The following is a 17,367-nucleotide window of genomic DNA, read 5'->3' as shown; positions in this document are numbered from 1 at the left end:
AGAATAAACAGCTTAATTCAGAACATGATGTTCGAAGAGTTAAGATACTAAACTTGGGAATGACTGAGTAGCCGTGTCTCCTCCTAAAACAAACACTGAAAGTGAAAAATGCATTAATGCTGTTAAGTGCTGGTCTTTCACCAGAACCAAAGGTGCTTTATGCTTCCAGTGCTCTTTATAATCATTGGCTGACCTGATGTCAGACAGGAGTACCAAGGATGATCAAATCAGTGTCAATACACATTCATTAACTCTTTGGAAAGCCTCCATAACTTCACATTCATGACAGAACTTAGTGTCCACATTTATAAGCAAAGAAAGCAAGGGGAATGGAGGATTTTTTTTTATGACAGATGTCTTAGAAGGATCTGAGTGAGCCCTGGCTGACAGTTGGTGAGGTCTCTTCAATGATTTGTATTCATATTGAAATATATCTAGATTTATTTCAATATATACATATTCATATTTACAAGAATAAACCTGTCTCTCATAGTATCCTTCTGGACAAAGCACACAGCTGGATAAACACATCATGTGATGGGTGAGCAGCTGTCTCACAAGCTGGACACAAAGGGTTGTAGTGAATGAGGTGACAACAGACTGGGGACCTGGCTCTAGTGGGGTTCCACAAGGCTCCATTTTAGACCTTATGCTCTTCAACACCTTCATAAATTACTTGGACATAGAACTGGGAGGAACACTAAGGAAGTTCACAGACTAGGTGGCGCTGTTGACTCTCTTGAAATAAGAGTGGCCCTGCAGAAAGACCTCGTCAAATCAAAGGGCTGGGCAATCACCAAACCATGTGTAGTTGAACAAGGGAAAGTGCTGGATTCTGCACCTGGAATGGGGAAACCCTGGATGTAGGGACAGACTGGGGAATGAGATGCTGGAAAGCAGTGGCACAGAAAGGAACCTGGGGCTCCTGGTTGATAGCAAGCCGAACATGAGTCAGCAGTGCCCTGGCAGCCAGGAGGGCCGAGCATGTCCTGAGAGCATCAGGCACAGTATCACCAGCCATGCAAGGGAGGGGATTGTCCTGCTCTTTTCTGCACTGACACAGCCTCACCTTGAGCCCTGTGTGCAGTTTTGATCACCACGAAATAAGAAAGATACTAAACTATTAGGGAGCATCCAAAGGAGCGCAATGAAGATGATGAAGGGCCTTGAGGGGAAGCCGTATGAAGGGTGGCTGAGGTCACTTGGTCACTTCTTCAGCCTGGAGAAGAGGAGACTGAGGGGAGACCTCACTGCAGTTACACCGTTCTCATGAGGGGAAAGGAGGGGCAGGCAATGATCTCTTCTTTGTAGTAACCAGTGACAGGACACAGAGGAATGGCCTGAAGTTGTTTCAGGGGAGGTTTAGGTTGGATACTACAAAAAGGTACTACCCTTCATCCAGAGGGTGGTTGGGCTCTGGAACAGGCTCCCCAGGGGAGTGGTCACAGCACCAGCCTGACAGAGTTCAAGAAGTGTTTGGACAATACTCTCAGGCACAGGGTGTCATTCCTGGGGATGGTGCTGTGCAGGGCCAGGAGTTGGACTCAATGATCCTTGTGGGTTGCTTTAAACTATGCATCTTCTGTGATTGTGTGACTATTTTACTCATTATCTTACTGTACATACTAAGACTAGAAAACGTCATACCTGTGTGCAATTCAATTGGACCAAGAAGAATAACTGGTTTTAAATTTTTCATCTCTTGCTCAAATGTATCGTAGTGAACTATTTCTTCTTTAATTTCAGACAGGGAGGGGCCAGTAGCAAAAAATTCCTGTGTGTAGTTTAAAATGTCAATCAACAAATGTTCTTTTCCACAATTTTGGTAAAACATGTAACTAAAATTCAGAAATTACTGAAAATGTATTTTAATTGTACCTTTAATTTAGTAATTACTGAAAATATACCATTATTATACTTGTTTTTAGCCTTCTGTAGCCTTGCTAGCATCATAAAATGAATGTTTATAGATTTCTCTGTCACTAACGTTCAACCTTGTTGGGAAATTCCAACCAAATTCAACAGAGAAACAGATAACCAAGACATATTAAGGACCTACTTGTTTTGTGAAAAAAAGTGATGAAACAGAGATCAAAGATGTGCCCACACTTACAGAAAGACTACTTCATAAGCCAAATTATGTGGGAAACAATCACAATAAAACACATTATAAAAAAAACATTTTCTAAGTAGTTCCCTGAGCAGAACTCAAGGATAGAAACATTTTGTGATTCTGAAAAGCTGCAATTCAGCAATGTTACTTAAGACCTGTATTGATTATGCTTACACTGCACAGGCAATTAATAAATGCTGAAAGCTTTATCCCACTTCTACTCTTCTGTCCAAGAGTACCCAGACAGTCAGTGGAAGGGTTAGCATAATGGAAAGGAAGAATGTAGAAATTAAACATGTGCACATGAAACTTAACTGCCTCATTATTGATGCTTTCACTGTAGCAGTAGCCTATTCCTCAGTAGCAACTAGATCAAGCTAGTAACATTAATTACATTAGACTTAAAAATTTAATTAGGCTAACAGGAAATTTTCAGCCCTGCTTATGAATTGGTGGGATTTTAACTCACATAAACTCATCTTGAATTCTACCATTTCATGGTCACTGCAGCAGAAAACTGCCCTTGAGCTTCACCTTCCCTACCCCCAGCTCCTCCTTGTTGGTGAGAACAAGGTAGAGTATGGCACTTCTTCTCATTGGATCTTCAATTACTTCGTCATCAACACATTCCAGGAACCTTCTGGATTGCTTATGCCCTGCTGTATTGCTCCTCCAGCAGATATCAGAGTGGTTGATGTCTCCCATGAGGATCAGGATTTGTGAGTGTGAGGATGCTCCTGTCTGTCTACAGAAAGTCTCATCTGCTTGGACTTCCTGGTTAGGCAGCCTGTAGAGGATCCCCACTATAATGTCACCTGTCCCTGCCCTCCTTTTAATCCTGACCTGGTCATCCCTGCTTAGCCTTCCTAAAAAGCCTGTGTCCCTCCATTCCAACACTCCACTCATAGGTGTGATCCCACCATATCCCTGTGACACCAGTAGCTTTGCAGGGGTGTGCATGTCTCTAACTCCTCCTGTTAATTCCCAGTGCTACCTGTGTTCACATAGATACATGCCTCATATCAAACTGGATTGGTTTTGTGTGACCCAAAATCCAGAGTTACACAAGCAAAATAAAGCAGTTACCAGGTTTTCAGTATCTAGAATGGCATAGAAGCAGGGAAAGGCAAACCAAAATACAAAAATTTACTTTACGCAGAAATAAAATGCTGTTACTTCTCCTGTAAGAACAAGGAGGAACAAGGAACCTGCTAATCTGCATTAGCAGATACAGTCCCATTCCTACAGAAAGATAAAATAATTTCAGCTTTAAATGTGTTTTCTATATCTTTTTTTTCCCTTTATTTTTCCCAGTGTTTTCTGATTTCAAAAGATAGGATTAATGAAGAATAATCCTGTAAGTGATAATCATTAAACTGACCTCAAATTTTGTATCTTTATCTTCTGTCCACAACACCTTATATTTATCAAACTCTTGCAGAACTTCACTAACTCCCTCTTTTAGAGAATTCCCAGCAGAAGAAAGAACCACAATTATTTTAGTAATAGCTTCATTTTCTGCAACACCCGCATAAAAATTTTTTAGCTTTCTGACAACTTCATCACCTCCTTCTGTAAAATAAAATTAAATATAAATATAAATATAAATATAAATATAAATATAAATATAAATATAAATATAAATATAAATATAAAATCAATGAACTGTTGACAGTCTGATTAGAATTTTCTTCTAAACCTATGCATACCAAATTGAGCAATGATACTCTTCAGTAAGGCTGAGTATCCTTTAAACATCTGTCACGTGGCTTAATGGGAATTTCCAGCTGCTAGCTCATGCCAGGCACTGTATAGCTACAGCAAATTCAGTCTAAAATGAACGTTCTCAAATGGAAAGAAAAGTCTTCTTCATTCACAAATTTCATTTCCCCCATTGTAAGCAGAACATCAAAGGCCTCATAAACATTCCACATTATTTAATATTTTTTTTAAATTTTTAAAAATTAAAATTTTAAATTGCATATATTGCTTAAAGCAATGTAAAATTCTGGAACTATTTGATTACGTGCTGAGACAGTCAGGGTCAATATAGGAACTGATATTCTTCAGATCTGATGAGCTACTTCTGTCATAACAATCCCTGAGCATTTTGAAGCAGATATCAGTGAAGGAAGAAGAAAAATCCACCCTTCTCACAGCATATATTGTTTAATGAGGGGAATTTGAGGCAGCTCCAAGTTCTCTTTTACTCTGAAGGCTTGTTCTGCTGTCTGCTTACTGGAAACAGCTCAGATTTATCCATCCTTACCGGTGTACTCCATAATCTCATTGCTACAATATTAACATATGCCCCCAGGTGTTGCAGGTGTCTAGTTAAAGGTGATGAAAATGGTCATTTGTTGATGCTGTATTTTGACACAGCAGAGGAAAAGACTGAGTGTCTGATTAAGATTGGCTCCTGCTACCCTGCTTGAAGCCCATTAAAAGAGGTGAGAATCATACGAGACACGTCAGTAGAAGAATAAAGTAACAGCTCTGGACTGTCAGAAAGAAAAACTTTCCAAGATGTTAGAGACTTTTCAAAGGAATGATAACAAAGATATAACTGGATTGCATATCACTGGGTCAAACAGCTAAGAAAACCCAATGGTAAAAACGTATTTAATTTAGGCTTTTATGGTGGCTTGCAAAATGTATGGAGAGACACTTGGAAATAATATTAAGAAATAAAGTATTTGACTACAATGGATGTAGGTCTGTCTCCAGTCAAATATTTTTCATTCACATGAAAAAACATTTGAGGTGTTTTTAATCCAATCCAGGAATACATGCAGTAATTAAAATCTTTCCTGAAATCTGGCTCTTGCTGTATCTCAATATCTCAATGAGATTTAGTATAAAATCATGGTTTATGGTTTCAGCTATACCATTATGGTTACGTTCCACAATAAGAAAGGAAAAAGATTGGCAAACAACTTACTTTGCCTTAAGTTAAGTAAAATATTCAGAATCTAGGAATTTTTCAAAGTTTTTTGCTTATTGCTTTTCGGAGTTGTACTTATGTAAGTCTGAAAAGCTTACATATTTCTGAAAAATACAGCTAATTAAATCAAAATAAACCACCAAAATTAATGTAAAATAATCCACAGTAGGCTTCTCTGATGAAAAATGAGCTTATTCACAAATATTTATATATGGCATATTTATTAAAGCTAAAAGTAAAATAAAAAGTAAAAGAAAACCTAAAAAAACCACTTACTTTCCCCCTTTTTGGCTTTTTTTCCTTGTGATCCAAAACCTGCAGAAGCTGCTTGCTGTGTGCCTGGTTCTGTTTTTAAAATAGATTTTTGCAAATGCCTCTGTCCCCACTGAGCAACTCCTCGATTTACTTCCAGTGTTAAATGAATCATGCGATTGATGGCATTCTGTATATCATCTAAACTGGGAACAATTACCTATTTAAAACAGTTGAAAAATTTTTGAAATAAATGCAACTGATTGTCATTTTTGAGACCTCAGCTTTACTCCACTCATAGTGAATTGCAGAGTTCACCCCAGAAGAGAAGCTGGAAAATATAACTTTAGCAGCTTGTCTGGCTCAGAATTGCTTCTAAAGAGATGAAACACACTGTGGTGACCTACCATCTAATTATGCACTCATACTGTGGGTGAAATGGCAACCAAGTATATAAGGAGATAGATTTACTGGCTTTTTTTACAGCTATTTAAAAAACTCCTACAACATTTTAAGCAACATTTTTATAATGACTCTTATATAATGTGTGGGAATACATCACAAACCTTGTTTTTTACACTCTAGAACCACAAAGCATTAGAAATTGCATGCTATGGTGCAACCACCACTTCCCACCCTTCTCAGGCCTGATGTATGATCAGCCACATACATAAAAGCAATGCTCTTGCAAGCTCTTATTAGCATTAGAAAAGTAGTATTTTTCCCAGAATTACTTATTACTGCCCTGGATCAGCCAAGCATTTGAGGACTGGAAAGAGAGATGTCCTTCCTTTGCAGTGGATAGAGCTTGGTGCTTTATGCTTCTACAAATATCAACAAGGTAAACATTCTACACTTTGACAGAACTTACATATCATGTGTACACACACACACAGTGTGAATGAATAACAGAATGGCGATATGAACACCAGTTCAATGCCAAAGGAGTATCACCTAAGAGCAGAACCTTTTTTTCATTGTAATTTCAATATAAACCCATTCATCTTTATAAGACATTTGAGAAATTTTGTAACCTTCTCTCATAAAATAAAAAAATATATATTCCTGACACACAGTTATCTTATTCTACAAAAGGAAAGCAATCTAATGCTTTACTTCTTTGCAATTGAGCTGCCTTTTTTCTTCTGTACATAGAATTCCACAACTCCTTTTTCTGGTTTTGAATCTTCTATTTCTGTTCAGTGTTCCTCATTCTGGTCATCTAACTTCCCATTTAGGTGACTAAAGCCAAACTGAGCAAAGATAACCGTTCATGATTGAAATTCAACAAAAGGATTTAGATTACACAAGTAAGAGTTTAATAATACCAATACTAATACTAATAATAAAGCAAGATGAAGAACCTGTTGCAGTGATGCAACTACTACATGTGAGGAGAACTGTAATCATGCTACAAAGAACATAGATGGACTGATTGCAATGTAATTACTAAAACACAGAAGGTTAAACAGCAAGGTTCTGCAAGCAGCACTGAGACAGAGGCCAGAGCACTGGGACTGCAAGCACGTTTCATCAGTGCTCGCAGCACACCGAAAGATGTGAGCAACTGCTCTCCTTTGGAACAGATGCTGGTTCAGTGGAAGCATGCCCACACCCTGCACTTGGGCAAATGCAGAGATAACTCTAAGACAGTGTACCTTACTGTACCTATATAACATAAAACTTACCAGATCAGGACTATCAAGGTGTACTTCTGCTTTTAAAAAAGGAGTGATGTCCTCAGATTTGCTGTAAAATGATTTTGACACGTATTATAAACACCTCACCACAAAACCTCCTCAGTTTATCTGAGAAATATAATTTTGACCTACATTTTCTGACCAAACCCATAAGGAGAATTTCACATGAAACTTTGTAATATTTCCAAAACTTACAGAAGTTTCTTGCTTAAAGGATAAAGAAAATAGCTAGAGCTCCACCATTCTGACAAAGGTTAGCTTGGATCCAACCATTGCTTTCAGAATTTTTTATCCAGGGTATTTTCTGATTCTGGATTTTAATCTCTTAGGTTCAGAATGATGGAACTCTGCCAGTGCTTTGAATAGGGCATAAGAAGGTCTCACTGATCATTACATGCAACAACCTATTAAGAGCAAAAGTTGTTCCATTACATTTTAGGTAAGTACTCAACAGAATGGGAAAAAAGCAAAATTATAAAAAACATGATGTTAACTTATTCAAAACTAAAATTAAAACCTGAAAACATGGCAAAAAGTACAATTTTAAATGGTGTGGTATTATATAGTGACCAAATGAGGGAAGACTCAACAATATGATACAGTAGACAAATATGATGGAAACAACCAAAAAAATTCCTATTTACTTTGATAAGGATTTCAGTACATTTTTTATGAAAAATGTCCTTAGAAAAAGAAAAAAGTAATTCAGACTTTAACAAATAATAATGACAAAACATCATAAACTTCACTTGCTTGAAATAAATTATCTTAATAGAATTCCAAGTAGGCTTTTCAATACACAATATATTATACTGAAACAATTCTGTCTCTGAACTGTATGCCTGTTCAAGCAGAGAAGAATCTATAGAAACCATACTGAATATAGGAGACTGATTTTGTATGGATGTTGCCATTTTCATGAAGAATTCATAACGAGGGAATTCATATTGAAGGAATCCTTAATTTTCAACTTACATTGGAACACTCATTCTTCTTTTAATACGATCCAAAGACAGTTGGGTTGCTTTCTGAAGGCTGATTAGCAGCCGGCGACTGAAATAGGCAATTAAGTCTTTACAGTTCTGTAATAAATAAACCATACATTATTTAGCATTGTGTTCCTATAGGAACCTGAAAATTATTGCAAAAACATTGTAAGTCAAACCTAATAGATTTTGACAGAAGGAATTTATGCTGTAAACTACATGAAAAAAACAATGTGAGAAGTTGGGGGTGTCGTGTTATATTTTAGTTAAATGGTATGCTCTCTCACCCCTTGAAAATGTATGGTTTATTCCAAGCCTGTGATCCTCCCCTTCAGTATTATGCATCTGTAATCTCATTGGCCCGATCTGTTCAGCGCCCACTTTGAATCTCCCTGTTAAGTGTGCCGGGGGGACGGTTCTCTCTCTTCACCGGCTCTCCTGGCTGGTGCCTGCTCAGCCCCTCTCTCCCCCTCTCCCTCAGAAACCATGCTGCCTCCCGGGGGTAGGACCCCCAATAAACCCTCATCTAATGAGCACCCTCAGAAGCCGTGTGGAGTCTCCTTGCCTGCCTGCTGTGACCAGAGAACTCACAGCCTAGGGGAGCCCCCCCGGGGACACCCCGAGGGCCCACCCCCGCCGGGAACGCACCACTACATGGGGGGTTGTAAGTAAGTAAATAAGTAAAAGCTGCATGGAAAAGAGAATACAGTATGTGAAGAAACAACTTGTCTTATTCAGATACAGAATACGGAAATCTGTTTGAAATACACTCCTTCAGAAAAGCTCTCTATATTAAGAAATGAATAAACACAAAACCAAGCCTCAAACCTAAACCATGAATTATTCAAGAATATTGGTGCACATGTACCCATTTTTGAAAAAGAGACAAATACAGTAAAATGCAATGAGATTAAGAATCTGAAAATATGGCAACATGAAATTATCACTATTAAAAAACAATGCAACTTTGTAGAATTATTGCATTTGTACTTGCAAGTTTGAGAGTCCTTGTTCTTTACTTCTACTTTCCTTCTCTGCTGAACATGAAGAAATTGCATTCTTCATGGAAAAAGTGAAAAGATAATCTTTGTTGATGAAGTTGGAAGAGAAGGATAGAAAGGATGAAAGATCCTTTCTACCCGAGAAGAAAAGTCTGTGTTATGGCTTAGGCACATTATTGTCTCCAATTTTTACACTTACCATTCGTGTCAAGAATTTGTTCAATAAAGGTGATAATTGGAATAACATGCAATATTCTTGTGAAAACTAAAATCCATCTTAAATGCACTTTTTAGGTAAGCTATTTCATCATTTGTACACTACATTTGATACTGTCCATGTGATGTCTTTCTGTAACATAGATATGCAGCTACCAAAACTCAAGATACTGTTTACTAATCCAATTGGCCTAAAAATAATTTCCTTATTTTCACAAAATACCTTTTTAAACTCTTCTTCTTTATCATTGCCCTTGCTACCTTCACTTTGAGATCCTTCAGCAGGAGTTTTTTCTTTCTCCTTTTCTTTACCTTCAAATGCCATATGTTTTTCTTTTCCTGTAAATTAAAAAAAATGTAATTGCATATATATTCTGTTTTAAAGCATGTGGTCCACTCATTAGAGGCAAAACAATATTGACTTTTATTTTAGTAACACCTGGATCACCAAAAATTAGTTTTATTTCATGACACTTTTTCCCATCAGGAATGTGGCTTAGAGTCCAGCCTATAAGCCTTAGCTTAACAAACAGAGTGCACTACCAAGCTGTTTCTAAAGATGGACAGGCACACATGAATGTATCAGTGAAAATGGCCAAAAAATCAAAATAAGCATAAACAATTTAACAAAAGACAGAAAAGTATTTTTGTGTCATCTTTTTCAGTTTGCATCCTATTGAACCAACTAGAGTATTGACCCTGCCTATGCCTCTATAGCTGGAGAAACCTGAACCCAGAAGGAAAAAATCCCGTGAAAGAAAAGAGCTCTGTTACTGATTAAGCATCAAAATAAATTTTTCCTTAAAACATTTTTTTTCCTCCAAATATAAACTCTTTCTCTTGTAACAATACGGGATCTTCTAAAATCTTTGTAAGACACCCCAGAGAAGTGGGAACCAGCCCAGTGGGAAGTAGGAAGTGCCAGCAGTTGACTATACTAATTTAAACTGACCAGCCAGCAAAGCACATAATTCTACCGTGGCAAGAAAGTTAAAAAAAGAGGAACAGTACCAAACAGCTAACAGAGCTGAGAAGAGAGGAACACTGGATTTAACTACCTTGTAATTCTGAGGGCTTAAGAGATGGAAATTCATAATTCTTTTCAAATAGATCTATTAGATCTTGAACAGCATCTTCAACGTGCATGCTTTTGATGTTCAATAACTCAGAACAGTCTTTAGTATAACCCTGTTAAATAAAAATATCAATACATTATCTTAGTATCACTGATTATCTTATTGCTGTTTTTCTTCATGTAGATTCAAAACATTTCCCCAAATATTATATTAATCAGACCAAAACTATTTCAATGAAACATATATATATATATATATATATTAAAAGATACTTGTATATTTATAAAAACTTCTGTTACATTATCACTATATTTTTAATGCCTAAAAAAGCCCCATTTTTAAAATGTAATGTTACTTTCAGGTGCCCAAAAAAAATCCTGAATATTGAAGAGAGATCACCCTGAATCTGAAATTACCCAAATACTGTTTCAACTGTCCTTAATGATTTTATTTACTTGCACTAATTTGATAATTAATATATTTTTAGCCTATTTTGGAATAAGAAAACTTTCAGATTTTCAAATATACTTGTTGGAAAGTATTTTTTGCCTTCTCCTTCAAATCAACAATTTGGAAAATACAGGGGGGAAGAAAGGCTATATATCTCTGAGGTCCTTCATACACAAAAAATCTTATCTAAGTACAAAGCACTTAAATAAGATTATCTACGAAATACTATAGCTAAAGTATCTCAAATACCAAAGAACCAATGTATCTTCATATAAAATATTTTAACCAAAATAATTTAATTACAAATAAAGTTCTGTGTTTCCACATAGAGAGTTTTTTAGTTTTATTTTCATTTACTAGGGCATTTTTTCTAACATGCTCTAGAATTCAAGTTGAAAGATGTAAAGTGGCACACACCTCATTGTCAGTTAACAGATCCTCTATTTTGATAGGACCATCTACTGGTAAGCTAACTAAAGAAGTACTTGATATTTCTTTTAATATTGAACCGATCCGCACGTCACTTATAATAGTTACCTAAAAAGAGAAAACCACATTAATACCATGCACTTATCTTTAAAGCATAATGTATTCCATTTTAGAGAGCTCTAACAGGTAAAAAATGTTTTGCAGAAAAATAAATGCAAGAATGTTACAGAGTAGAAAATTCTCCAAGCAAATAATAAGACTTATGCTAACTTAAGTGTTATTTACAATGACTAGACAGACTCCCAAAGAATCTTGGTTGGTTTAACTGCAGTTTTAGGCAGACAGACAGTAACAAAAAGTCATACCCTAGATCATTCCTGTCATGTAAGGTACACTGCTTCTAGACTAAATAAAACTGAGTAATAGAACAATCTACACCAATATAATTGTATTCTTATTCATGATCTTACTGACCACAAGTCTAGCAGCAAGGCAAGTGGGGGGCCTACTGTAAATTGCTTATGGGTTAATCTTCAGTCCTTCTCCTTCTTTTAGTCAACACAGTTTTTGCTGGGTTTTTGATTCTAAATTGCAGCATTATTAGTATACAGTCAACTACACTGAATTGTTTTTCACCATGGCAAAATAAAAGTAAAAGTGACTTCTGTCCATCTTTTAATCTTTTATCTGAAATAGTCTGCATCTGTGATATTCCATCTTGTTTTTCACAATATACCTCATGATTCCATTTCACATCACTTTTTTCCTATTTGACAATAACACCCCATTCACAGAAATTAAGAGTGTAACCAAGGTTAACTTTTTTTTAATTTATATGGGAGGGAGAAGTAAAAAAAATGCATACAACCTAAATATTTAAGGAAAATAATGTTTTTAGTAAAAACATGGTTATTTTAGATATACTCAGGCTTACAAAACTGTTCATTTCTGACAAAGACAACCTTTTTCCAGTTTTGGGTTTCAGTGGCAAACAGAGCATTGATCATAATTATGATTTTCTGCCATACATAAAAAGAACCAGATACACTGAATAGTGACTAACAATCTCCTACCAAAGGAGACACAAATTACAATATTCATAGAAGAGATAATAGTCACACAGTTTAATCATCAAGCCAAAAGGGCAATCTGACTGTCAAGCTAAAGTCTTGAGAAAAAACCAAGCCAATAATGATCCTCATGCATGTTAAATCATAGAATCATAGTATACCAAGTTGAAAGAGGACATCAAAGATCATCTGGTCCAACCTTTCTTGGCAAAAGCACAGCCTACACAAGATGGCCCAGCACCCTACCCAGCTGAGTCTCAAAATCATCCAACACTGGGGAATCCACCACTTCCAGTGGGAGATTATCTAAGTGGCTCACTGCTCTCATTGCAAAAAATTTTCTTCTTGTGTCAAATTGGAAACTCTCCATGACTAACTTATACCCATTACTCCCCATCTTTTCCATGTAAATTGTTGTAAAAAGGGAGACTCCATCTTCTTTGCAGCCAATCTTCAAATATTACACCATGATGATAAGGTATCCCCTAAGACTCTTTACTCAAGGTTTAAAAAAAACATTTCTCTCAACCTTCCCCCATTTGTCAGGCTTCCCAGTCCTTTGATCATTGTTGTGGCCCTTCCCTGAACCCTCTCCAAATGTCTTCTGTATAGCAGGGACCAAAACTGAATACAGTTCCAGGTTTGGCCTCACCAGCAACGAGTAGGGGAGGAGGGTGATTTGTTGTCACTGCTGGTTAATGCAACCCAGCATCCTGCTGACTTTCTTTGCTGGAGCAGCACACTGTCACTCACACTGAACTTGTTATCCACAAGGATGCCCAGGTCAGGTAGATCTCAGCCTATGCTGCACCCCTGGATTATGTTTGCCCAGCTGCAAGATCTTACATTTGTCCTTGTTGAACTTTGTAAGGTTCTTTCTAGTCCACTCTTCATGCCTATTCAGGTCTTCCTGTCAGGTGGCTCTCCACTTTCCCATTTAGTTTGGTGTCATCGGCAAACTTTGGCAGGGTACACTTGATCCCATCATCCAGATTACTTATGTAGATATTAAATATGGAATCAAATGAATTCAGAAATTATGTGACAAATACCAAGAGAGTAAAAGAGAACAGAGCACCATGCAGATAACTGTGAGGAAAAAGGACATTCTCCTTCATTATTTTATGGGCTGCACAAAGAGGACACAGTTTCACAACATGCCTGCTATGGATAGAGTTAATGCTCCAAAGTTCTCCACTCAACAGTTTTTACATGCAAGTATCTTTTATGCAGCTGCAGTCATGGGCAAGCACTCAAAAACAGGCATTGACTCTGAAAATCAGAGTGAAAGCCCCAGAATCTGAAGACAAGAAGTAGAAATAGATTCTGTTTTAAGGAGGAAAAATCAAATATATGATGACAATAATAGGAGAGAATAATTGAGTATATCCCTAGTCCAAGAAAAGGAACCTATTTTAAAAAGCAATAAAATTTGCATGTATGGTACAAAATAAGTACAGATTATGTTTGAATATGAAAAAATAACATCTTAGAAATAATTTCTGTAAGGTATTGGTTTTATTTATATAGTGAGCAAATACTTACCCTTCTCAAAAGCTGTCTATATACATGCAGAACTTGATCAGCTTCTTGAAAGAAAGTTTCCAGCGTGACAGATGACCAAGTCAACATGGTAAGTCCTTGCCTCAACACACCTTCCATCTAAGCATAAAGATATAATGTAATAGATTAAAACAAACAAACAAACAAAAAAAAAACCCAAAAAACAAAAAACCCAAAAAAGAGAAAACAATTAAAACAAGTTCTATTATTATTATTATATTCACTAACATTGCTTATAAAACAGAGTGGTGTGCAAGGGAGGTTACAAGTTTCCAACAAAAAAGGTCAAATAAATTTATGCAATAGCAAGAAAGGGGAGGGTAGCACTTACTACAGCCTCAGGTTTTTCTTTTCTCACACTTCTGTCCAACTTTGTAGATACACAAACTTACACAAACTCTGCAACCTTTTGGTGTGACTACTTACAACCAAAATGGGGAGAGTTAGAACATTCACATATGTACGCTTGTAAATGTCTGGCAAAACAAAATGGCTCATGGGATAGACATTCTGCATCTCCAATAAAACCGTACCTTTAGTGCAGCATTCTACACCACTGAAGAGACTCTATTTACAAAGTTAATCATTCCCTCTGAGCAAATTTCTGTGTTAAAGCCAGAGATTGTGGAGATAGACAGACCTCAAAGACCAGATTTTTTGTTCTACTGGTCTTCTATCTCATAGGCACTAAGATTATTTGACTGTAAAGCATATTATTTGAGAACTGTATGAAGGATCCAAAGAACAAATTTTTAGTCTTAAAGGTCTCAGTAAAATCCATTAAGCTCACAATATGCAGATCCATCTAAATATTTCAGAATTATAAATTATTATTAAGTTATTTTAAGGTCTTATGACGTATACTGAGGTGCATGCAGCAATACTAACCTTTTCCATTTTTGGTGTCATCAGATTTACAAACATATTTTGTGTTCCTTTACACAAATCTTCATAAGATTGGACAACACCCTGTTGATTATTAGAAAGGGTAGTATCAAGCAGAATATTTAAAGCATTTCTTTACTCAAGAAAACAATTTGTCATACAATCATATTATCTGAAAAAAATATTGAAATCTGCACAATGCTGTATTTGAAAACAATTGTAGAGTTTTACACAGACATTATATACCTATGAACAAAATTTCTGGGATGTATGTATCATGCTATAGAAGGAGGAATGAAAGCCACCTTTGTGCAACACTTTCTTAAGGCACAAAGCCAGAAAAAGAATGATCTTTCTCTAGAACTAAAGACAGCTTGATCTTTAGTGACCATAATTTGCCTCTTAAAAAAAACCCTCTTAAAACTGAGTAACATATCCTTTAAATACTTAAGTCAGGTGTGAACTCAGTTTTAAAATATCCTCTTCTCTTACGCCATACACACACATACACACAGAAAAGTCTTGTATGATGCACCTCATCCCCAAGATACAGGCTCTTGAAATAACACCATAGCAGAGACTACAATAGGTATAACAAATATAACTTCTCTTGCAGGTAACCTGCAAAATTCTTCACATTTCTGTGGCTCACCATATATTTCAAACCAGACTAACTCCAGTATTTCTTCTCAAAAACTCTAAAATCCTGCATTTTACTGATTTTCAGACTGTAAAAACTATTTGTATAGCTTAAATTATTTCATGACCAAAGTATACTTAGTGTGCCATTGGGTATATGAAGTATATATTCTTATATTTATGTATCTACCAGCCCACACAGGACTTAAAAGGGGATTTTCAAATGAGATTTTCTATGTCCACCTGTGCATTCTGCAAATTTACCTTAAACTACCTATTACCCAGCTTTGATCTTTAGCTATAGAAAAAAATCCATGTATAAACACTTTCCCTTTTTAATTTTTTTGAACAGCAATCATGATAGTTTTCAAGTTTACCTCTAACTGCAACTTGTTTGACTTCAGTTTATCTTCTACTATTGCTAGTTTGACTGCTTGCTCTGGTACTTCCAAACCCAACTTTATCATACATTTCATCTCTCGCACAATCTCTAGAATCTGGGGATCAAAATTAACCAGGAACTTCTCAGTTGTAGGATGACGCACAAGTATCGTTGCTTGTAAGACTGTAAAGACATTCTAGTATCAGTTTCTTAAGACAAACAATTGTTTAAATTCTATAAATTATTATAAAATCTAGATTTATAAAATTACAATATAGCGATTAAGTTTGTAGGGTTACTTGTGAAATAGCTTCATGTTGTTTTCAGCTAAAGAAAATACACAACCCACTTCACCATATTATCTTTCTGCCTTTCTCTTCATAAATTAAAGAAGCCTCAGATCCAGTCTTATTCGTGTCATAATTTTTCTCAGCCCAAGTTAAAAAATCATTAAATTAGTTCTCTAAGTACCAGGAAATACAATGCTTGAATATCAAACATTTCTAGGCATTTAGTAGTATTTGTCCTTAGAGGGACTGGGGCAATACAAATTTATGAATTATTATACTGGAAAAAAAAAAACCAGAAAGAATTATTAAATAGTACACATAGATAATTTAAATACCAAAGTTATCTGTGTCTTAAATTTGTGTCACTATTGTTTACAGTAATCTGTTGAACAGTGTACCAAATCTGTAATCTGCATCAAAACCAAGTATCAAGGTCAGTAAACACTGAGATTGTATTACTGAGTCTGATAATTGGATCATGACTTACTTGCACATTTTAAGGGTAAATGGGGCTTAAAAAATATCTGATTTGATTTATATTAATATTCAACAACAATGTAAAGATGCAAGTACATATTTAATTACTTACGATATTGTAATTGTGAAATTTCCTTCATCCACGCATTATGATAGACTACCTCGAACTCCACCAATACATATGCAAGTTTGTTGTACAATTGAACAACTGCTTTACCTTCTGGACTTGTCAAGATATCTGAATGTTTCTATTAAAACACAGTGCATTCAAATTAAAACTACATCCAAAACCACCCATACCATTTGGGTTTTTCTCAATTTAACTATTGTCTATATATAGTGTAGGTTAATATTATTAATTATACTGACAGAGTTCTTAAAAACTGTATCAAATATCTATGATTCAAATTTGCAGGGCAATAAAGTCAGTAAGAACTTGTAAGGAATAAATACTAAATATTTAACATCAGTAAGAGCAATTACTTTAGAATACTGTCATAAACACCTGCAATTCACAGTGAAATGGATACTCAGTTCTACTCAAAATTGAATAACTGAAAATTTATTGTAAAAGTTTCCTTTTTTAATCAGTAATTATATTTATGTCTGTTTTCCTTGGAACAGATTTAGATTATCATTATTCACATCTGAAGGAAACAGGAAAGTGAAAACTTCTCTCATATAGAAGTTAACTTGGCATGAGACCTAGATGCTTTGTAGGAGAATCACTCAAACATTTCAAGAATTCTTCAAGGTCATTTTCAACTGAAAGAGTCTAATCTGTTCTGTTTCAACACTACATCCTGGATCTACAGGGGTTACTGCAGAGCAGTATAAACACACAAAAAAAAATGTTGCTTAGCATATAACAAGTGATACAATCATAACCAGAAA

At 35.7% G+C, this 17,367-nt stretch overlaps 1 protein-coding gene across 1 annotated transcript in view; it reads right to left on the bottom strand.

Moving 5' to 3' along the window:
• The window catches only part of DNAH8 (dynein axonemal heavy chain 8), a 119,170-nt gene that overhangs the window by 81,584 nt on the left and 20,219 nt on the right, over positions 1 to 17,367 (bottom strand). The window contains exons 17-28 of the mRNA XM_068185484.1: positions 16,586 to 16,721; positions 15,702 to 15,889; positions 14,689 to 14,769; positions 13,783 to 13,899; positions 11,156 to 11,275; positions 10,271 to 10,400; positions 9,436 to 9,551; positions 7,985 to 8,091; positions 6,998 to 7,058; positions 5,334 to 5,529; positions 3,495 to 3,685; positions 1,648 to 1,774 (exon numbers count right to left, since the gene is read on the bottom strand). Coding sequence (XP_068041585.1) covers positions 1,648 to 1,774; positions 3,495 to 3,685; positions 5,334 to 5,529; positions 6,998 to 7,058; positions 7,985 to 8,091; positions 9,436 to 9,551; positions 10,271 to 10,400; positions 11,156 to 11,275; positions 13,783 to 13,899; positions 14,689 to 14,769; positions 15,702 to 15,889; positions 16,586 to 16,721 — 1,570 coding nt within the window. The remainder of the gene's footprint in view (positions 1 to 1,647; positions 1,775 to 3,494; positions 3,686 to 5,333; positions 5,530 to 6,997; positions 7,059 to 7,984; positions 8,092 to 9,435; positions 9,552 to 10,270; positions 10,401 to 11,155; positions 11,276 to 13,782; positions 13,900 to 14,688; positions 14,770 to 15,701; positions 15,890 to 16,585; positions 16,722 to 17,367) is intronic.

Source organism: Anomalospiza imberbis, chromosome 3 (assembly GCF_031753505.1).
Source record: "Anomalospiza imberbis isolate Cuckoo-Finch-1a 21T00152 chromosome 3, ASM3175350v1, whole genome shotgun sequence".
In the NCBI taxonomy this organism is placed as follows: domain Eukaryota; kingdom Metazoa; phylum Chordata; class Aves; order Passeriformes; family Viduidae; genus Anomalospiza; species Anomalospiza imberbis.
This window is presented reverse-complemented; position numbering and strand designations above follow the sequence as displayed.